This window comes from Capronia coronata, assembly GCF_000585585.1.
Source record: "Capronia coronata CBS 617.96 chromosome Unknown acBCG-supercont1.1, whole genome shotgun sequence".
NCBI classification, from domain to species: domain Eukaryota; kingdom Fungi; phylum Ascomycota; class Eurotiomycetes; order Chaetothyriales; family Herpotrichiellaceae; genus Capronia; species Capronia coronata.
This window is the reverse complement of record NW_006912893.1, coordinates 2,766,996-2,789,126: the sequence shown is the minus strand read 5'-3', so window position 1 is coordinate 2,789,126 and position 22,131 is coordinate 2,766,996. Positions and strand designations below refer to the sequence as shown.

Here is a 22,131-nt window from a genome sequence, read left to right as displayed (position 1 = left end):
CACAGATAGTGCTTCGCTAGAGGCTGGTTGCGGCCTGTGTCCAATCAAGGCCATATCCATCTTAGTTACTAGTAAGCACAAGTAGTAAGAATTTGAAGACAACTGCCAGTGTCCGTCCTTCAGCGGCCTGCTTCAGACAAACTTGATTAGGTAGTATTATGGATCCATCATTGTCGCACCAAGTAACGTTTCAGCGCATCCAGCCGCTCGATGCTCTGTCCCGTTTCGGGCATCGCTCAGATATCATGCATTGCGCACGAGCACTGGAGAGACAGAACTACCCTCAGACCTCAACCGCGTCATCCCGCTGGTCCCGCGTACTAGAGAACTCTTCCACGGTCGTCGGCATGGACTTGTCTACCTAGATGAACTGGAGGTTGTGAGTGGGTTTGGTCGAAGGCTCCAATAATACAATCAATCGTTAAACGGCTCGACGAACACTGCAGGGCCTCCGCCACACTCCACAAGTGACAGAGCCTGGATCTCTTGGCCCGCCAAAATCTTCAGGGGCTGTAAGGCTGCGACATTTGGCCATGCATGACTGTGGCAGCTAATAGCCTGTAATATGCCACCAACTGGCTCTCCGTTCACCATCTCCGCGCTTCATCGCCTTCGACCCATTCCTTTTCTGTGTATCCGAGGCGTCGCTTGACCTCCCGTACAGTCTCCGAATCACCGGTGTTCTTGCCAATGTTGTCCGAGATCTTGATTGCTGGTCTTCCGCCTGCTTTTGACAATTTGATGACGATGTTGAGGGGCTGCGATTTGCTTTGCCTGTCGGATCGCCGCTTGAAGTCGTTCGTGAAATGAGTGCCCACCCCAAAGGAAGGTTTGAACCCGTACGACTCCGCCAATTTCTTGTACTCAATACATTTGTCGACGTCGAGTGCATCCGAAAACACGATGCTCTTTCCTCCCACGCCTATAGACTTGTAGAAGTCGCTGGCAAGCTTGAGGTATTCCTTCGGATCCCCGGAATCTTGTCTGATGCCGGCATAAACCTCAGCATACGATGTTGGGTGAGACAACTGGTTGGCCTCTGCAGACTCATCCGTTGCCCCGTCTTGTGAAGCTGATGTCCTTGCTGCCACGGTCTTTTTGAATGCCTTGAAGAAATCCGGGGTTCCGAAAGTATCGGTCAGAGCAATACTCAAGACTCCTCTGCCGAAGCAATCCAACCAGTAGCGAAGCCCCAGCTCGTTGGCATGCTCGTAGTCATTCGTCAGTGCAGCAATCCCCATGTACCACTCATGGGCTACCGTTCCCACGGGAGGGATGCTGTGCTTCATGGCAAAGTAGACATTACTCGTCCCTGACAGGTCGCCGGATATGCCGTCTTCCTTTGCTGCTCTCACCAAGCCTTTGACCACTATATCGTGCGTATGGAATGACCGTCTCCTACGCGAGCCGAATTCTGAAAATGTACACCCTGCTTTCAGCAATCGTCTCGCTTTCTGGTAAGCATTCTCTTCTTGCCCCTCGTAATCCCAATCCGTGTCCACAAACTTGAAATATGCCTCGCTCGTGAGGGCTAAGAGAGGGATCTCGTATGATATAGTTTCCACCCAAAGACCGGCCACTGTGATATCCAGATCGCCGAAGGTCTCATCGACCGGGGTGAACTTCATGTTGACCTGCTCGGCGGGCCGCAGACGGAAGGATTGCAGGTAGTTCAGGTAGTCCGAGCTCAAGTATGGACAGTGCCTCCTCAAATATTCCAATTCGTGCTGCGCCAGTGTGATGTTGGCCAGTTTGGCAGTCTGCTCTTGCAGCCAGGCGAAGGCTTCTTTGTTCAATCGCATCTGCGGTGTTCGATTTGTGAATTTGTACTCGACATCGACTGAAGGGAAATATTTCAGCACTGCACACTGCATCGTCAGCTTGTACAGGTCAGTATCGAGGAACGAGAAGACGCCCTCAGGAATCTGAGGTTGTGCCATCTTGTCTCGGGTTGCAGGTCGATGAGCTCAGCGAAAGACGCTCTTGGACGGTGAGAAATCAGTCAGCACTGTGCGGACAAACCAGACTGGAGCATGCAACGAGCAGTGCTCAAAGGACGCCTTTGTCTTTCCTTAAGGTGTGCATTCGGAGAGTGAGTATTGTGTCATGGCAGAGGCTGAGAGTGCTATCAGCACAGGTAGTACGTAGTATCAGCGAGGTAACGCTTGATGTTCTGGTGACACAATGGTGCAGGAGCCGCGTTGCCGAATCCGGCAGTATCCGACATGTTATTATCTACTACACTACTACTACTACCTACTACTAGTACTAGTAGGCACGTATCTGATCTGTTAGGACACTCCTCTTGATAGAGGAACTGCCACAGTGTGGGCGGCACTGCCTCCAAGCTAGAGCCATTGACATGAACTGGCTATCAACGCTAGCAGGGGGAAATGGCAGCGTCGAGGCTTCGAAAACTACCGTAGCGGGTAGATCTAACAAGGATCATCAGCACATATCCATGATTGTGTTGGATGCCTATACAGAGTCATCATCTTTGGACATCATTCAGAGCCACCCAACCTGTAGATGCTCTTCATCAAAGCCCTACGCAGTGGCATGACATTAATGCAAGGCGAAAAAGGCTGGGGGTCAGAACTGTCCCTGTATACCAGAGCTTCAACTGGCAAGGTGTTTAGACGGGAGGCGGGAGTGTCAGCGTAGTACTAGTACAACGTTGCTACTAAGTTAGCGACTCAAGCTGTCAACTTTGATTGGCCGGATACGTACCTGGCGTGATCCCCCTTTCAAGTTCCCCGAGCTCAAACACCGAACTCGCCGACATTCGAAGCCCCTGCGCGTTTCATCTCCGCTGCCCCTGAAGGGTGGAAGCAGGCGAGGAAGGAAGAAAAGTAGTAGGCAAGCAACATAGTAATCCAGAGGGAGATGGTCTCGGTGGCAGACCTCAACTTCTCTCCAGCCTGAGGTCGACCTCTGTCTGTCCCTGACGAGCACACCGTCTGTGTCGCCCGTAGCCGCTCATTTCCCTGTGTTATAACCAGTCTCTCGTTTCGTGCCTCGACAGTCGCGCTGTGCTGCGACGCGTCCTAAACACTCATTCTCCTGTACTGTGCCTGTGAACAACCAGGCAATTGGAAACAAAGTCCAAGCGTCACCAACATACATCCTCCTACGCGCACGGTCATCGCGGGCAAGACCTGGTGTCAGCCACCGCCATATCTCAGGGTCTCAATATCTGGACAAAGAACGGTTTGTCGCAGACGACATCAGCCAGAACCCAAATTGGACACTGTGCCAGAACAAACAATAGACAACTCCGTGACGGGCAATATGGGTCATTCATTCAAGCCTTCGGCCTTTGTCCTCTTCTCCCTCCTGTTCACCACCTCCCTCGCGCAAACCTTCACATCATGTAATCCAATGGAGAAGACAGACTGCCCAGCCGACACTGCGTTAGGCGTGGCCAATTATACGATCGACTTCACCAACAATATTATGTCTGATCGCGTATGGAACACCACAGCCGGCAAAGTCGATTTCGAGGATGACGGCGCGGCGTTCACAATCAACCAGCGCGGCGACTCTCCCACGGTACAAACCAACTTCTACATCTTCTTTGGTCAAGTGGAGGTCATCATGAAAGCGGCGAAGGGCCAAGGCATCGTCTCTTCCATTGTGCTGGAGTCAGACGATCTGGACGAGGTGGACTGGGAATGGATTGGAGGTAACAATTCATACGTGCAGACCAACTACTTCGGGAAGGGCAACACCACCAGCTACGACCGTGCGGTATGGCATCCTGTCAACAACCCGCAGGATGAGTGGCACAACTACACCGTCGACTGGACCCATGAGCAACTGGAATGGTTCGTTGACGGACAGTCAATCCGCGTGTTGAAGTTTGAGGATGCCAATGGAGGCCAGAACTTCCCTCAGACCCCATGCCACATAATGCTGGGCATTTGGGCCGGCGGCGATCCGACCAAAAACGCAGAAGGCACGGTCGAATGGGCTGGCGGTGATACCAACTACGACGACGGCCCGTTCAGCATGACTGTCAAATCGGTGCGAGTCACGGACGCCGGCAGAGGGACGCAGTATGTTTACGGCGACAAGACCGGTAGCTGGCAGAGCATCAAGAGTCTGAAGTAAGTGTCTTCTTTTTCTGTCCACAGGAAACAGGCAAGCATGGTGGAACGCAGGTGACTGACTATCCTGGTTACAGCGATACCTCCCCGATCAAACTCGACGGCGAGAACAGCGGCTCAACCACACAATCCATGAAGCAGAAATGGAACGGCCTCAGCTCGACCACGAAAAATATCATCATCGGCGTCGTCTGCGGCGTCGCTCTACTCTGCGTCGCAATCTTTGCCTTCTGCTGCATCCGCCAACGCCGTGCCGGGAAACACGAGAAACTGGTCGAAGATGCCAAATACGAGCAGAACGCCGCCGAGGTACTCGCTTACCGGGCCAACATGACTCGCCTGCGCGGCGAGAAGATGACGACCGCCCAGGTCCGTGTCTCCCCCGTCATGGGCAACGCTGGTGCCATGTACCAGAACCATGGCCAGACGCAGCCTATGATGGGCGCCGCGAGTCCGAATCCAGGTGCCGGCTACGCTAACAGCAACTATGCCCAGAGCGTCAGTACCTTTGGCTCCGGACGTGGTTACCAGAAGTACTGAGTGGTGGGCGATGGGAGGGATTGAACGGATGACAACCGAATTTCTTATCAACCAGGCTGTGATTTCTCTGATATGCTGATGGCTGACCCTAGCTTCTAGAGCTGTGCATAACATGATTGTTTGCGAGCTATCGAAAGAGGAATTCAAGCTTCTGGGGCCGGTTCAGAACGTCATGTACCATAGAGCTAAGGCGCGGGCGGGTTACGACAACTTCACAGATTGATGGCTAGCAAGGCGTTCATTTCGTGTTCAATGCATTTTCATTAGCCTATCATGACTTTTGTTCGAGGCCATCTGTGGTGCTACAGTGACAGTCTCACTTGACGTGACTGATCAGGATGCGCCTGTTTAATCCCCGAGGACTTTGATTTCAGCCCCAACCACTGTCTTCACTGACAACTCATACCCTTCAGAAGCTCAGGCTTTCGAGGAGTACTTGCCTGGGCATGTCGTCACTCTCGAAGGCCCATGCGCGACACTTCCTGCTCGAGTTGTTGGACCTCCTGGTCTGCTACCTTGTCCTGCGTCTTGCTGTCTTTATCCTTCGACTTGGCCACCCATTTTGGCATCATTTGGTTGAGCTTGCCCTTTAATCCGACAGAACCACCACTTCCACAGCCACTTGCACTGGTGCTGGCTGTCTTCGGGCGGTTGATATCGATGAGCTTAACCTCACCCGGCTTGACCCATCTGGCAGCAGGTGGAGGCTTTGGGGAAGTGACGCGAACGCTCAGTTTCATCTCGTGAGGCAACGAAAAGCCGGCATCAATGCAGTCACCGCGGAAGTTGATCTCTTTGAGCTTATTGGGATCAAACCAGCGGAAGAATGGGCCACCATCCACGACAAAATTCATCAGGGTGAGGTGAGTGATTGGTAGATAGCGCAAGTTTTCCAGAGGAAGTGTGCGAACCATGTTGATCTGTGCTGCCTTCATGGCTTGTTGATCGAGATATTCGCCCTCTCCAAACTCTTCGTGCAAAGTGCCATCTCCATGAGATCCGAGGTATTCACAGTCGACTGGCGTGATGGATAAACGGTCGTAGATCCAGTTTCGATCGATGTTGCGGTACTTGTGCATGATGTCTTCGTTGATGACGGGCTCCAGGGCCATTTCGAGATGGACTCTGGTGAGATCTTTGTTGACCCAGCAAGTGGCCCAGATCAAAGGTTGGTAGGATCTCATCATTCCGTTGAGTTGGAGGTGGCGTAGATGACGGAATTCGGTGAGAGGCTTGAGGTCTTTGAAAGGGAAGACGCCCTTGGGGTCGCCGTCGCCGTTGCTGTCGCCGTTTTCGTCGTCCTCTTCATCTTCATCGCTTTCTTCATTGACTTTGATCGGCCAGAAGAGATCAAGGTTAAGAACGTCACGCTCGCGTTCAAGGAGGCGCCACAAGTAAGGACGGAAGTTAGAGATAGGCTTGTCGAGACCACCCAGGTCAACGCTGACCTGCTGTGAGCCCATGAGGGAGAACTTAGAGAAGACTGCCATACCTGCGATCACTCACGCTGGATGCAGATGCACTCTTCAAACTGGAATTCGACAGTCTTCTGTTGTGCTGCACCACACAAGACTCATCAGTACTAGCGCCTTTCCGTGTGTTGGTGTCTGCCGGTTTGTCTTGCACATGGGTGTTGGTTGCTGTGTCAAACACTCTCTTGCTGGGAGAAGGCTCCTTTGCCTGCACCGCATGTGGCATGCCTGCCAGAGAGGCTGAATTTGGCAGTTCTCTCAATGCAAGTTGTCTCTTTGAAATTTTGACCGGGCTTCCCAGGACACCGATCGACATAGGAGAAGGCAGCGGTCTTGAGAAATTGGGGGTCGTTGAAGAAGGTGCCATGATGGTGTCGCAGGAGGAAACACTGGTCACAGAGAGGTACAAAGAAGAAAAGAACTCACACCATACATGAGAGACGTGGGCAGCAAGTTAGACAAGCGATATCATGGAGTTTGAGGCGGTAACATCTATTGACGAGCGCAAGCTCACCGTCGACCGCTGAGCGCTGCGGAGCGGTTGGCCAGTCCCTGCAGGCGCATGTAGCCATCGTACAATCGTCTACGCCGCATTCATGGAGTAGAGCCTCAACCAGCTTCCTTCGCCACATTTCAAGTTGTCAGTTCGGATAGTATCAATCATCTTCATCAATCGTCCTCCATCTCTGTGAAGGTTGGGCATCGATGAGCAGCTCCTAGGTGTAGGAACAAGCGCTGATCATGACACGCCGATATAGCCCTCCAGACTCCTCCAGACTGAGCCTCAGCTCTATCACCTAGGGTCAGGTACAGCTGCCTCTAGGTCTGCTTGCTGGCCATCATGACAAAGGTCATTTCTTCCTTCAGCTTGACATGGAAAGAGGTCAAGCTCTCTAGACTGGGGCCAGATTGCAAGGGGTTGTCAAGTATCTTATCTGCACGTGATTAGGCGCCATGACGCGCCTTTTCCACAAATGCCAATCATACCGCCTTCAAGTTTCTCTTCAAGACACTGCACGGCACCGCCATCCTGTTGAGGGCAACGAACAGTCCTCTGTACGCGGGCAGTCCATGGCGCCAATTCGACGCTACCTGCGAATCAGTAAGCATTCTGTTCTGGAGTGTCGTATATTTCTCGAAAACCCTGCGGACGAACCGAGATGGCTTCTCAGCGAAAAGGACCCGGCGCTCCCACGTGTGTTTGAGGCGATCAAGCCATACGTTCTTCCCAAGCTACGAGAGGAAAATGAGAGGGCCAAGGGGAAGGGCAAGAAAAAGAAGAGTGTGAAAGATGTTGTCAAACAAGGTAGGAACCAAATTGAGACCGCTGGAGGAAGCGTCGCTCACACATATCCTCCAGACGATTTCGAGGTTTCCATATTTCTCACCGAGATCAGAACACGGCACTCTCTCTTGGTGAAGAACAAGACGTTTCAGCAAAAGACACCGATAAGGACTAATAATGGCGGCAAACTTACAGGCGCTGGCCGAGATGCCGTCATGATTCAGGATGAAAGCGATGATGAAGGTGTGGATCTTGCGCAGATACCACCAGCGGAAGACTCGCATTCGGACGCGCAACGCCATGGCAGCGACGACCCCTTCGACACAGACACAGTTGATGATGACAAAAAGAAGCTAGGGTTCAGGACGACCTATGAAGGCTTCAGCATCTGGGGATGGGTGCTCTGCCTCTTTATCGAGCGCAAGGGTGGCCCAGCAAAGAGAAAGCCCGGAGTCACAGGCAATGCGCAAGCCTTGATGCAAGACTGGATTGCATCCACACAGGAACAGAGAGATGACGATCTCTGATTCGACCTTTTTAATACAACTTGCACAGGCAGGGAGGCAACGTCCTACTAAGGCGGATGTCTCCTAGGTATGTTGCCAACGGCTGTCAAATAGGTCGATCGAGAAGCCCTTCTCCGGCAGGCGATTAACGTTCTGTTGACCACGACTACCACGTGTAGTGGATGGCGGGGGGACCAAGATCTGCACTCAGCACTTACGATCCTGGCAAATCTCAACATATCGTGACAGTTTGAACGGAAGCGACAGCGATGAGGAGTGCGACGACCCAGTCGAAACTGGTCTGGTTGTGAAGCGGCATAATCTCGCCTCCACGACGACTTCGTTTATTTCTTGCCAGCATGCAGGGAATAACTGATGAACCGTATCTCACATTTGGATCCGCCCCGATGTATTTGGTGGGTGCCGACTCACGCAATTTCCCACGTGGCTGTGGGTTGGTCCCGTCTCCATGAAAGGAGTTGGTGGTGAAGCCACCCTGAGACTCACGGCCAGACCCGTCCTAGGCTCGCCTCGGAACGAAGCTATCACCCGGGGAGACCGCCTCTTTTCTTTACGATGCTGAGACAAGGGGTAGAGATGTAGCAGCGTCTCTTTGGGTGGTATTTGCGCTGGATGTTGTTACGCACCTGAGGGGTTTCATGCCGAGTGGTGTAACAAAACAACGCACCGCGTGCAAGTAAGACACCTGATTGTCACGAGGGGTGAGATGAGGCAGGAGTTAGCTTGCTGAGTCAAGTCACTTCCCACTACCACTGATGAAGCTTCAGATGTCCTATGCAGCGATTAGGTATGGATACCTACGAAGGCTTACGGCCAACTTAGAGGTTGTCCCTCCTGAAATTGGGAGTCCAATCTTGAGCCCCGAGTCTTGCGTGCTCCAGGGGCTAGGAATGGAAACGGGAAGTGAGCAGAAGGTGTACGACCTTCCAGAAGCACGAATGCCTTACTGCGGGCTGATGAGAAATGTCTAGGCTTCCGCCACCATCGCGATCCATCTACGCAGCTTTAGTACACTACTACGCTGTGTGCTCCCTGCAGAGTTCCTTTGTACTATACACCAGCCGGTGTTGGGATTTCGAGAGTCGAGAGAAGCAATCATGGCATCTTACCCCCCTGGTCAGGTAGATACTGCACTTATGCAGCCTGACCAAGCATTACGACGAACCGAGAGCAAGAGTGGTGTAAATATAGGATAAGGCATTCAAGAGCGGAGCACAGTGGCGATAGTAATCTCTGGCTACCTACTACGTTGCAACATCCCAGCCATGTCGAAGAAAGCGCCTTTGCCGTTAGATTGCATCATCCGAAAAGCAGGCATACACTTTGAGATAACGTCTTTTCGAAGCTGCGCGAGACCCTTACATCAGCCGGGACGAACCCAGAATATGGAGAACGAAGATGATATGCACAGTTGTCTCACAGAAAAGCGAGGCAGTCTGAGGCATTCTTCAGTGGCTCTAATAAGGGGTAAACCTGAAACAGGCTATTGCGAGACTTACAGGTTACGCGGCGAGCACGTCGAGGGGGTGGCGACTCGAGAAGGACCATGCGGTGAAGGATGAAAGATCATGGATATTGGGGGGATGGAGACAGGATCTTCAGGAACCGGCACTGACCATCGCATCACTGCGTCCGTTTAGGCGCGATCGCCTTCATCGTACTCCGTAATGCGGTTCTCACCTCGAAGAACCGCTGATGGACCGAACGGTCTGTGCTCGCATGCTTCCTGAACTTGAAACAGCCGTCCGCAATGGATCTGCTCGGAATTTGCATCATCGACATGATGGACTTCCAAGTCGCGAATCAATGCGCTCGCTACACAATCCCCCTCTGGCATGTTTTAGTTAGCCGCAAGTTGGGCGACGGCCGTAAGCTCACCGGAAACTGTCAAACTCTGGACGTCTCTGTGGATGGCCTCGGGTCACACTGGCAGCTGATGGCGGTGTCCAATCCAAGCGCGCGCCTCACCATCTTTGTGAAACAAGGTGCTGCGTGACGCTCGTTAGTCGGAAGAGTAGCAAAAAGACCATCTCTGATGCCCAGGTGTCAAAATCCAAGTTTACCTCTGTACGGAGGCCAAAAAGGAACTGGATGCATGAAGATTCAACTAATCAGCAGCTGGAATATACCACGGGTTGCTAACCGTGAAAGTCAGCACGCAATTGCCAGCATCCTCCTCCCTGGTTCCTACGAGGCCCGCGTCTCCATTATTCCACCTCATCCGAGCAACCTCGGGCGTTGGATCTTCAATAGGGTGCGTTCGGCTACCAGGGAAGTGAAGCCATATCAAATGCCAATGCAGGTCTCTCGGAGGGCCACGTAGGCTCTAGAGGGGACATCTCGACAGGGATAATACGATGTACAAGGATCACATCGATCACGAGTCCATATCGATTACCAAGAGGAAAACATCCATTTTGGAATAGGTACAGCCCGTACCTCGTGGAGTTGATGGATGGCACGTCGACAGAGCCGCATTACCAGACCGGCTGAATCGTCCAGGACCGGTGAGTCGAAATGCATGTTCAAGATTGGAGCGGAGCCAGGCAGTAGACAAACGATGTCCAGCAGCCCTCTACACCCTCACTCACAGGCAGCTCCACTAGAACCAGGATGACAGCAACTGGCGCGGAGAACATGCGCCCTATAGCCTCACCATCTCTGTACACGCCTGACACAATCATACCCGCACTCACACACCGCCGGTTTGATCGCACCGCAGATTGGAAACTTAAGAGTTAAATGAACACACGGTTGGTTCCGCTGTCGAACCAGGCATTTCGGAAGGGATCCCAGAGATTCCCAGGGGTGAAAAGACAGCTGAAAGGCCCGGTTGTACTACGGCGGCGACGGATCATCTCCTCCTTTCTTTTTGTGCACGGGTTAGCTGGCAAGTCTTTGAAACCCACCCCAGGCAGATCCGGTCAGCTGGGAAAGTCTTCCTCCTAGGCTCCATTTTGTGCCTCCCGGTGGCTTAGCGCAACAGCCGAACAACCAGCTTAGAGAAGGCGGTCTAAGGGCCCGGCCATCCCGGATCAGGCGAGTGGAAGCCAGGATGAGATGGAGGCTGCACCACTGCAGTTCCCCTGAACGCTGCCGGGATTTTGTGATGAACCTTGCGTGTCAAAGCTCATGGACATGTCACACCGGCTCTGCAAGCCTCAAGCGGGCTCCACTAGCCAGCTAAGCAGGCAGCCCAGAGTCAAAAATATCGGTCAGGGTGACTGGAGGGCCTCGGATTGATGGTTGTCTGCGTCATGCTCTTCTGGAACAACTTTCGGGTTTGCCGGCGGATGAGGCTGTTTGAGGATGGGAAAAATAAATACTTCACTCGATTCCCTTCGACCACCTAATACGTACTACTGTTACTGATCACTTCATGAACCATTGCGACACCAGGCTCGCCCGATCCTTCCACTCCAGCTTCACCGTCCAGAGAATCACTTCCGTCTTGCAGTTGAATTTCCATACTACGCCTCGGGTACCCTTTCGAGTACTTCTACATTACCCACGACGTACCTAGGTCAACTTGGGCTGCCTGTTTAACACATTTCAGACCTTATCACCGTGCGGACGCAGCACTTTGAACGCTACAACAACTTAACGTCACTATCATCATCATCATCACAATGCCTGCTGGATCGCAATATCCGCCTTGTCCGGGACCACCTCCCAACCGACCTCTTCCGGCCATTCCCAAGAGGCGTATATCCTCATTCTAGGCAAGTCCCATGAAGCCATTCACCATTACGATTGTCACCAGAAACGGAGGACCAGTGCAGCAGGCTACCGCTGGAGCCGGTACTTCAGCTTCTCGAGTCACCAGCGTCCTTCAGATGTTCACCTGACATACGTTGTCTGAACTTCGGCTACTTCTACCGCCCTACCTTCAATCCTGGAGAGTTCATGAGCTGGGAACTCCCGGCCATGCCCGGGGCCATCGACCATACAATGCAGGGATGCGAGGCTGCTTGGCACGGGATCAAACTTGCATAAGGATGAGGCTACTTGGGTCTTTGAATCCTGCATGAGGCGATGCGCTGGCATCTCACCAGGATCCACTGCAGACCACAAGCATGACACTCTTGCAGGACGCAACCTGACAGCCCTGTCCTGCACGACGATTTCCGGTTCTTTACACCATGTCCAACACACGAGCAGAGGGGCCCTCCTTTCTTCTCAGACACAATACCATCCCTTTACCCTGCAGTACCCTAATCACCACCTCGGTTCCTTTCTACCATCAGGCCCTGCCTTACACCCTATACCACACTTCACTGCAACGAGCGACACTCCTCAGCCGTCTTCGACCCATCCAGACCAGCTAGGACAGACGCCCTTGCCGCACTTGGGGACGATACATTGCATCCTGATTACCTTGTCATATACACATGTACCAACATTACGACCATCCACCAGCTGTACCATCACTCAATACCCAGCACTTTTGCACCATTCGGTGGCGCATGAATAGCGCTTTTCTAGCCTTGTTTGTGATCGTCCCTCGGGCCTTCGCTTTTTTGTATACATATAATTTGAGAATTTAATGGAGCCCTCAAATGACTAGCCCAGAATGTGCGAATCAGCTACACATCGTCGGATTGGACAATTCGCAGTCGAGGAGCCGTCTGCTGCATCCTAATACATGATATATCTGCCACCTTTTCCAATTTCCTAAGCTCCCTGTGAAGTCCTCGAACATTGGTGTCGAAATGGAAGGGTAAAGCGATGGTAGAATTCTGGAGTCACATAAATGGGGGACAGGCATGAGAGGTATGCCTGAGACAGGATTTAACCACACTGCATCTCACAACTTACTGCCTAGGTCTCATCGGGCATACCGTTGCCCCAAATCACTTGGTGACAGGGTCGATTTTCGAACGTTACAGACGCTCTCATACAGTCAATCCCCTATGTAGGTAAGGAATGCTTGGATTTGGAATTCAGGCCTGTTGGTACACACCTCAGCTAACCTTGACTTTGGATAGTAGGCAGGTGTCATTGGCTGCTGCTGCGGACACGTTATCCCGCGGGAGAGTACGTTCCTGGTGCCTACCTACCCTACCTACTAGTAGTACTATAGACACCAATTGGTATTCGTGGTGGCTTGTGGCTGTCTGGCTAACAAACATGATCTCAGTCGTCGACCGGGTCGAGCAGTACCAACGCAGACAAATCGGTATCACTGCTCCGGTGGTGAGATGATACACCCAACAAGACGGAGAAGACAGGATCGGTATCACCAAACAACCAGTTCAAAGTCTTCACAGTTTTCCATTCTCCAATGCGAGAGCATCGAAACTTGTCCTGCTGTGTTTCTCACCCACGATATCCATTCTATTATTATTGAGGGGCAAGCGTCCTTTCAAAAAGTGACGCAGGTACTGCTGCTGTCATCGGCGGGAGGATCGGGTGGCGGGTGGAGTTTGGTGTGAGATGGGGTGGTACAGGAGCAGTAGTAGGACAGAGACATCGCAGGTAGATGAAGATACCGACTCTCTGCGATCAGAGACACGGTGGAGCAGGCAAGACCCTTGGAGTCTTGGTCTGCGTGCGTGTTCTGGTCCTGGAAGGATCCCGCCTGTCAATGCAGTTATGTCCATGTTTGCGATCTGTGGCAGGAGCGACATAGACATGGCCAGCACAGCATCAGGCTCGCTCGGCACGCTATAGTACTACCTACATACATGCAGTGAGGTTAAGGAGGTAATAGCAAGTGGCTAAGTACCTTCCTTGTGGCTGCTTCCCTAATTGCTGACAGAGTACCTAGACATTCCCATAATTCCCATATTTAATAATTAAGCCGATAGTTCCCACTCGTTCCCACTCAACACCCAGTTTTTCCCCCGACCATGACGACACCACCACACCAACCACCCGCAGGCTGTGCATCCTCAATACTTTGATCCAATCCAAGGCCCCGAAGTGCGAAGTACCGTCCTCGATTGCGTACCTCGTTCACAGTTCCAGCTTGGGGGCGCCACACATAATGTCATCGGTGTAAAGGATTCATTGCTGGCGCTACTACACCCCGGGTCCCTCTGCGTCCTTTTTGTTGTTGGAAGCTCATTTTTGGTCGTTTGTTCCTGGTGCTTCCCACTCGCTGCTCGCTGTTTGCTGTTCGAGCCGGGCCTCGCTACTCCTCCAGTCGCTCTTGTTTGTTTTGGTTTTTGGTGGTGTATCGACCAGGTCGAGGTCAAGGTCGAGGTCGGTGTTGGCTGTGCAGCTGCCATCGTTTAGAGCTGTACTGTACCATACAGAGCCGATCGTTCAACGTCTATAGAAGGCAGCCATGTCCTCTCGTTATCTGCCACTCGTTGGCGCTACCTTCCTCGCCCTCGCCACGGCGCAAAACACTGCGTCGCTGGCCATCACAGCCCAACCAACCTCGGGCGTATCAGGCATTATCAGTCCCTCCTTCGCCGGCTTTGGCATTGAATCCTCGAATCTCTTCTCCTTCACCGGCGGCAGCAACGAGAATAAATTGTCCCAAAATCTGTTGGAGAATTTGGCAAACTATACTGGCACTCCGCCGCATCTGCGCATTGGTGGTAACACTCAGGACTACTTTGTGTGGAACGAGTCTCAGAGCGACTATGCTTGCGAATCCAATCCCCATAGCGTGGGCCAGGGGGTCTATGCCTCGGACTCCATGGTCGTAGGGCCACGGTTTTTCGAGGTCATCAATCGCTTTCCGAGCGATACACCGATCACTTTTGGGCTGAACTTGGCTTATGAAGAATCCGACTACATCCAGCAGATCACAGCTATGGCGACCCAGGCCGTGGAGCGGTTGACCAATGTCAATCTGGTGTCCTTGGAAATCGGCAATGAACCAGACTTGTACTTGCAAAACGGATTCCGGACGGGTTCTTGGGGCGGCCAGGTCTATGCTCAGCAGTGGCTGGATCGCGCAGGTGCTATCTGGGAGCAAGTCCTTAAGCCCAAAGGCCTTCCCAGTAATTTCTTCGAGCCAGGCACCACTGCCTCCACCATCGGTACCACCTTTCAAATCCAGGATCTGGACAGCTTGGGCATCACCGTTCACGCCAATGGCTCGTCAGAATCCTACATAGCCAGCTGGAACCAGCACGACTACTACTACTATATTGGAGTGTCGTCCTATCCCCTCACCCAGTACCATTTCATGACGTTGTCCACGACGAATGACCAATTCGCCGCGTGGGAGGAACAGATCTCCCAGGCTCAGAACACAGGCTATCCATATGCGTTACGCGAAATGGGTGTGGTCGGTCCCATTGGGATGGAGGATATGACCGACGTCTTCGGGGCGTCTCTATGGACCCTGAACTTCCTTTTCTACGCGGCAAGCCTCAACATCTCTTCGGTCCAAATGCACATGACGGACAATAGTAATGCCAGTGCATGGCAGCCGATCGAATACTACGGCAATCAGCCCTTTGTCCGGCCCAACTACTACGCCTTTGCTGCGTTCGACCAGACGATAGGCCCAACATGTCAAGCCCAGGTTGGTGGTTTCGTTCTGCACAATATGAGCGAACAATATGGCGGCCGGTCAGCGGCGTACTCTGTGTATCAAGATGGCACCTTAGCCTCGATCGTGCTGATCAATTCCAACCCAGCAAACGTTTCGGAAGCCAACAAACCGAGCCTGACCTTTGAACTGACATTGCCCACTCAGTTCGCAGGGCAGGACTTGTACCTGGCTTACCTCACCAGCGATGGCGCTGACGCAAAACATGGCACAACCTGGAACGGCATCAGCTACGAAGAGAGTGGTGACGGGACGCCGACGAGAGTGAACAACACCGTCGAGACAGTCACCATTGGTCACGGCGGATCTGTCAATGTGACGGTGCGTGATAGTCAAGCCGTCATTGCCAACATCGGTTCTCCTGTCGGCCAGCTGTCTCCCAACCACAGTGCTTGCCAGGCCCTGGCATCGAAAACCCCTGACGCCAAACCGGTCTCGAGTCCCGTTGGAACCAGCACGGCGAACAGCGCGTCGTCCACTCATACCAACACTGCCTCGAGGACCGCCAGCAGTGCACGGGCAAGCAGCACTAACGGCGTGTCGAGCCTCTCTACAATGCTTTTGGGCACCGTCTCTTCAGCATTCTTGACCGGTGTTTATTTGCTTTCAGTATAAATCGGGCGGCGTCGTTTGATGCATTTCTAATGGCTAGACGGCGGTATGAGTTTCCTAGACGCAAGAACTACGACGAAAGACCACCTATTGGAAGACGTTCTTTTGTACAGGGTCGGTCAGCTTTTTGTGGATATGACGATTTCCTTGGGCGTGTTGGGTGTTGTCACTTTGGGCGGATATGCACATATGAAGATTATAGGAAGACCCGGAAGACCCGGAAGACCCGGCTGCTTGGAGGCGACATCTTGGACGCGCATATCAGGCTAGAGCGGTAGAATATCTAGATGTGTTAGTTATTGTTAATGGATAATGCTAAAACCAGCCTGGAGCCGTTGATGATGCCTCTGGGATGGGGAGCGAAACCGCACAAGGCTGTCGCTATGCGGAGTGGACCGTGGAGCAAATCATGTGCTAGTATCTCAGGTACTAGTATCGACCTGGAACTACGTAGGTGGTAGGTACCTAAAACTTATTACCCTGACACTCCCACAGCTTCTGACCCACAGGCAGTGGCTCTGCGTGGCTCATCAGGCACATGCCAGTTTTTAGGCAAGATATCACTCCCCCAGATCAGACGGAACATAATAGGTACCTAGGTAGGCAGTACGTAGTACGCAAGAGGAGCGTTGGCGTCGGCTAACCCCAAGATTTTCGGTCATGCCTGTACGGTGTCCTACAGAGTATCCGCCCGCTCGGCCCTTTGGCCGTCTGCTCCACTGCGCCGATAATCCTCATGGCTACCTAAAGTACCTACCTGAGGTGCCTACCAAGGTAGGTAAGGATTTTCGCGAAACTCAGTCTCTCATCAATGTCCGGCCCTAGGCCTAGACTTCCTATACACGACAGAAACAACATATCGATCATTGAGCTCAGATACCCGCGGTTCCCTGACGCTTCGGTTCCTGGTCGATCCAATAGCTGGTCGAGAAGCATTGGTGCTCGCCACCTCTGCATTCCGCGAAGTCCCTTGTGAGCTCAGGCTAGTTGAATCTGTCGGGCAGGCGCAATGGATCTGTCAACTACTCCCCAGCGAACGCCGTATCGACTCGGCGGGCTCTCCTCCTTCCTCCCGCTCAACGATGACACCACGACTGTGTCAACTAGAGGTCAGCGCCTTCCAGGACTACTTCAGAGTCGTTCAAGCGCGTCACTGTTTACCATACCCAAGCGGCCGCACACCCGACGAGGCTCCTTTCACAGCAACCATTCCCTCGAGGACGAAGAGCAAAGCGTCCAGGATGAGATGGAACCCCTGCATAGACGACGCACTGCGACCTTGGAGGTCGACTCGCGGCGGATGAGCCTGGGACCGGAGATCCTGAACACCCCTCAAATGCGCAGCATGCGATTGATCGGCAACAGTAATCCTCGGTACCGCTGGCACCAGTATTACAAGACGGAGGAAGAGCTGAAGAAGATGGAGAAACATATACGAAAATACTATGAACGGAACAACTTCCTGATTGCTCAATACATGTATATCGACCGGCTGCTGGACTCGTCGCTCCCTCACCATCTCATTCAAGAATATCACCAGCCCGCGAATGGCTTCAGTGCCAACATGAAGACCATCAGCGAAGAGCCTTCTGGGTCTGCCACCAACGCGTCTACACCCACCGGTACCCAACCTGGCAACACTCCAACTCCGGCTGAAGCCAAATTGAAGCGAACACCAAAGAATTTATATAAGCTTCCCAATGAGGCCACGCCTCTATTGACCGATGATGACGACCCTCCCGACGTCCCCTTCCCAGACATCGACCTGGAGAATATGGACCAAAACGTTGAGTCGGACGATCCCATCGTGACAGTGGCAATCTACCTCAACCTTGCGGCGAACATAATTCTTCTTGCTGGAAAGCTTGTCGTCATGGTACTGACGTCCTCGCTCTCCGTGCTTGCGTCTCTCGTCGATGCCGCCCTCGACTTTTTGTCGACTGCCATCGTCTGGACCACCACGAAGCTTATTTCTCGACAAGACTCATATGCGTACCCGATAGGGCGGCGGCGTCTCGAACCTGTCGGTGTTCTTGTCTTCAGTATCATCATGATCACCTCGTTCTTCCAAGTCAGTCTGCAGTGTCTGAATCGCCTGCTCTTACCGGACCATAGTGTCGTGCAGCTAGGAATTCCCGCCATCGTCATCATGCTGAGCACCATAGCCATCAAAGGCTTCTGTTGGTTCTGGTGCCGGCTGGTGAAGAATAGCTCTGTGCAAGCCCTGGCTCAGGATGCGGCCACTGATGTTGTCTTCAACCTGTTCTCGATCGTGTTTCCCCTTGTCGGCTACTACGCTCAGATTTGGTGGCTTGACGCCTTGGGCGGTCTCTTGTTGTCGCTCTACGTCATTTTCAACTGGTCCAAGACCAGCAGTGAGCATGTCCGCAACCTGTGCGGAGCTGCGGCGACGGCCGACCAGCGCAACGTTCTCCTTTATCTTACGATGCGGTTTGCAAAGACTATTCGCTACATCCAAGGCCTTCAGGCCTACCACGCCGGCGACAAGCTGAATGTCGAGGTCGATATTGTCCTCGACGAGAACATGAGCCTGCGGGACAGTCATGATCTCGGGGAGAGTTTGCAGTACGTGTTGGAAAGCGTGCCGTATGTGGACAGGGCATTTGTGCATGCGGATTATGCCGATTGGAATCTGCCGAGTCATATGAATCAGCAAGCGTGATCGTGTCAGGTCACCGTCGTGTCCGACTTTTGTACTCTAGACATTTTGTATGACTTAATGATGGATGTGCTCTGCTACAGGTCTAACCTCAGAAGCTCCGAGCTTGTTAATATATAACTGGGAGATGCGACCAGTAGGACCTCGTGTGGTGGGTGTTGAGATCAGTGGTAAGCAATGGAGCTGATGCCACTTCACCGTGTCGCCACTGGGAGTGCTCGAGGGAGACAGCAGTTTCATCCTGATGATCGGGTGAAGTGTCTGCAGCAACGTGCGATCATCCTAAAGGCCGGCCCTCTTTTGACCACTCTCTGCTTGGAGGACTACAGCAAGGCTGGGATCCCTGCCAAGGCTATACCTGTGCCTTCGGTACCCTTCGCTTAGAGCGGCATGTCTCCGGGCGAGCTTTAGGCTCTTTAGCCTGATGAGGCCAACTAAATAATAATACTAGCACTACCGAGGACGTAACGTGGTCCTAGGGTGCGCCCGGGGCAACCAGATCATGAGCAAGACAGCTTGGAACCAAGTTGAGGTTCAGAGCGGAGAGACTCGAAGGCCGAGACACCAAGTCCGACAGCCGCCTCACCTATTCGGTTCCTATTATTGTGCTACTACGTACCAACCTAGCCACGTTCTCTCCTATATCACTGTTTCCTATCACCAAGGCGCAGGACGCATGACAGACTAGTAGTCCCTCTCGCAGCAGCTCCTTTTCACTGCATGCTTCAAGTTCTCACCTAAAATCATCCCTCCGCCTCACGAGTCAACGAGTAATCCGCCGAAACTCATCCAAGTCTGTGCGACTTTGGCCTTCGACCGACTTACCACCACATCTGTCTCAATCTGCGTCGCCAGCGCAGTCTCGGTTGTGATTGTCGCTGCGAACCCTGCCGACATGATGTCGTGAAGCCATGGGAACCTACTAGCGAAAGTCGACCTCCTGCCTTGCTTCAGTCCTAAACCCCACCACCACCGGCGCTGCTCTCCCGCCGAGCGGTGCGATCTCTTAGAAGCAAGTCACCACTGGTACTCTGTCTGCTAGTCCGGCTTTCGCCAGACTATAAGCCATAACCCCGCGGCTTCGCAAAGGCAGGCCATCATGGAAAAGATCGTGAAAGGTGCTACAAAAATTAAAGTGAGGTCTGAAGCAGTCGCTCCCCGTCCGGGGCTAACAATGGTCGGTAGTTGGCTGCGCCCAAGTCCAAATACATCGAACCCATTCTGTCTGCCACAAATGGCGGCGAATCCGGTGTCGCGGACGTCTTCCGCACGCTACAGGTCCGGCTGAGGGACTCGACATGGACAATCGTTTTCAAATCTCTGATCGTCGTCCATCTGATGATCAGAGAAGGGCGACCCGAAGTCACACTAAGATATCTCGCCGAGTATCCTAAAAGATTGGCTATCAGCAGCTTCACAGAAGGCATGTACATGGTTTATGACGGAGGGGTTTGAAATCCGAGTTAGTTCCTAACGTCAAACAGTCCAGACGCAAGGTGCGAACATCCGAAGATACTACGAGTATCTGCTGGAAAGAGTGAAGGCCTATCGGGACACCAAGACAGACTATGTCAGATCGGGAGTGGGCAAAATGCGACAACTGACCGTCGACAAAGGTCTGTTGAGACAGACTGAGATAGTGCAGGATCAAATCGAGGCTTTGGTGCGATGCGAAGTGAGTTTTAGATGGAGCACAAGAGACTGGAGGTCTTGCTAACCCTCCACAGCTTCTCGGCAATTCAGATCCTGACAACGAGATCACGCTGACTGCCTTCCGTCTCTTGACTTTGGATCTGTTGGAGTTGTACCGGGTGATGAACGAAGGCACTATCAATGTCCTTGGTGAGTAAAAGGTTTATGCTGAAATGACACTAGCTTACGAATTGACAGAACATTACTTCGAGATGTCTCGTCCCGACGCGGAACGGGCACTGGAGATCTACAAGACGTTTGGACGGCAGACCGATTTGGTGGTCCAGTATTTGAGTCTTGCGCGACAATATGAGACATCGACGCGTCTCGAAGTCCCGAAGCTGAAGCACGCACCGACCACTCTGACCGGCTCGCTAGAGGAGTATTTGAACGATCCGGATTTCGAAATCAACCGAAGGCAGTATCTGGCGCAACAGGAAGCGAAAAAGAACGGGAAGCATCCGTCTTCAGGGCCGGCTCCCAAGGCGTTCGATAGGACGACCGCCAAACCAACAGCGACATCAGCAAGGCCTCAGGCGCAAGCTGCACAACCTGTGCCCAAGGGGCCAGCTCCTGATCTTATTGACTTCTTCGAATCCATTGAGCAGAACCAGCAACCCATGGCGCAACTCAGCAACTCACAACAACCATATCAAGTGGGCATGCCGCAGGCGCAGCCTTACCAGCAGATGCAAATGCAAATGCAAATGCCTCAGCAGACTGGTTACAACCCGTTCTTCCAGCAGCAGCAGCCGCAGCCGCAGCAGGCGGCTTTTCCCATTCAGAACCCGCAGCAACCCCTAGCTCTACAGACTGACTTTACCGGTGCAGGCTTTGGAGGATACGGACCACAGCCTCAGCAGCAACCATCGTCGCAGGGGTTCCATTTCCAGTCCAATCTATCTCCAATTCCCCAAAACGGCGTGCCCGACTTCCAATCACAAGCTCTTGCGACGGCTCAGCAAATGGCGATCCAGCCACAGCACACGTCGACCAATCCATTCCGACATTCAAGTATAGCAACAGGCGCGGCACAAATCTCCCCAGTCAACTCTGGCCTTCAACGACAATCTACCAACCCGTTCGCGAAGCACCTGACAGGATCTGTGCCAAACTCGGCCACCGGGTTTGATCAAGCCTTCTCTGCTCCTCAGACTTCTCCACAACAGACCTTCCCTTCTGATTCTGCATATGCCAACTCGCCTTCAGCTCTCCAGCCACAACGCACCGGGACCAACCCCTTCGCAAAGAATCGGCCTACGACTGCTGTGAGTGGAGTGACAACAAATATCACGGGCAGCACAAATCCGTTCCGGCAAAGTGCATTTGTCAACCAGCAAACAGGGCAAGGTTGGCAGCATAGTAACCAGGGGACGCTTTCTGGCTTCGACCTTAATAATGTAGACACGGTGCCGGTCTTCCCCAGGCCAGGCCATAGCTGAGACCAGAGTCATACAGCAGCATAATATAATGTTTGTTGTCTTTGGGCCGATATATGAGACTATCTCCCTCTCTTGTTGCCGAGAGCGCAATTGACCGGTGTAAATATCTCTTCAAGCGTCCTTTTGAAGTCAGATATCTCGACGATAGAAGCGAATATGTACACTCTGTTAGTGCTAAGACCGAATGTAGTAATAGTAGAGGCAGTTGTTGTAGGACGAATTCAAGTCAAAGTGCCACCGCCACCCGCTTGGCAGA

General features: G+C 52.8%; 7 protein-coding genes across 7 annotated transcripts; 5 read left to right on the top strand and 2 right to left on the bottom strand.

Annotated features, from left to right (window-relative positions):
* Window positions 1-587: 587 nt before the first annotated feature.
* On the bottom strand, window positions 588-1,940 carry A1O1_00988 (nicotinate phosphoribosyltransferase; the record flags this gene model as incomplete). The annotated part of the gene is made up of 1 exon (XM_007721902.1): window positions 588-1,940. One exon carries the CDS (start codon window positions 1,938-1,940, stop codon window positions 588-590), a length of 1,353 nt encoding a protein of 450 aa, XP_007720092.1.
* A 1,351-nt stretch (window positions 1,941-3,291) lies between these two features.
* Window positions 3,292-4,649, top strand: A1O1_00987 (uncharacterized protein; the record flags this gene model as incomplete). The annotated part of the gene is made up of 2 exons (XM_007721901.1): window positions 3,292-4,109; window positions 4,187-4,649. The coding sequence occupies 2 exons, from the start codon at window positions 3,292-3,294 to the stop codon at window positions 4,647-4,649; spliced, it is 1,281 nt and encodes a 426-aa protein (XP_007720091.1).
* Window positions 4,650-5,101: 452 nt separating this feature from the next.
* A1O1_00986 (uncharacterized protein) lies at window positions 5,102-6,488 on the bottom strand (the record flags this gene model as incomplete). The annotated part of the gene is made up of 2 exons (XM_007721900.1): window positions 5,102-6,092; window positions 6,142-6,488. The coding sequence occupies 2 exons, from the start codon at window positions 6,486-6,488 to the stop codon at window positions 5,102-5,104; spliced, it is 1,338 nt and encodes a 445-aa protein (XP_007720090.1).
* Window positions 6,489-7,192: 704 nt separating this feature from the next.
* On the top strand, window positions 7,193-7,933 carry A1O1_00985 (uncharacterized protein; the record flags this gene model as incomplete). Its single annotated transcript, XM_007721899.1, has 2 exons — window positions 7,193-7,427; window positions 7,482-7,933. The coding sequence occupies 2 exons, from the start codon at window positions 7,193-7,195 to the stop codon at window positions 7,931-7,933; spliced, it is 687 nt and encodes a 228-aa protein (XP_007720089.1).
* A 6,292-nt stretch (window positions 7,934-14,225) lies between these two features.
* A1O1_00984 (uncharacterized protein) lies at window positions 14,226-16,064 on the top strand (the record flags this gene model as incomplete). The annotated part of the gene is made up of 1 exon (XM_007721898.1): window positions 14,226-16,064. The coding sequence occupies one exon, from the start codon at window positions 14,226-14,228 to the stop codon at window positions 16,062-16,064; it is 1,839 nt and encodes a 612-aa protein (XP_007720088.1).
* A 1,006-nt stretch (window positions 16,065-17,070) lies between these two features.
* Window positions 17,071-18,744, top strand: A1O1_00983 (uncharacterized protein; the record flags this gene model as incomplete). The annotated part of the gene is made up of 1 exon (XM_007721897.1): window positions 17,071-18,744. One exon carries the CDS (start codon window positions 17,071-17,073, stop codon window positions 18,742-18,744), a length of 1,674 nt encoding a protein of 557 aa, XP_007720087.1.
* Window positions 18,745-19,840: 1,096 nt separating this feature from the next.
* A1O1_00982 (uncharacterized protein) lies at window positions 19,841-21,875 on the top strand (the record flags this gene model as incomplete). Its single annotated transcript, XM_007721896.1, has 5 exons — window positions 19,841-19,876; window positions 19,927-20,175; window positions 20,231-20,416; window positions 20,469-20,583; window positions 20,632-21,875. 5 exons carry the CDS (start codon window positions 19,841-19,843, stop codon window positions 21,873-21,875), a joined length of 1,830 nt encoding a protein of 609 aa, XP_007720086.1.
* Between the last annotated feature and the right edge of the window lie 256 nt (window positions 21,876-22,131).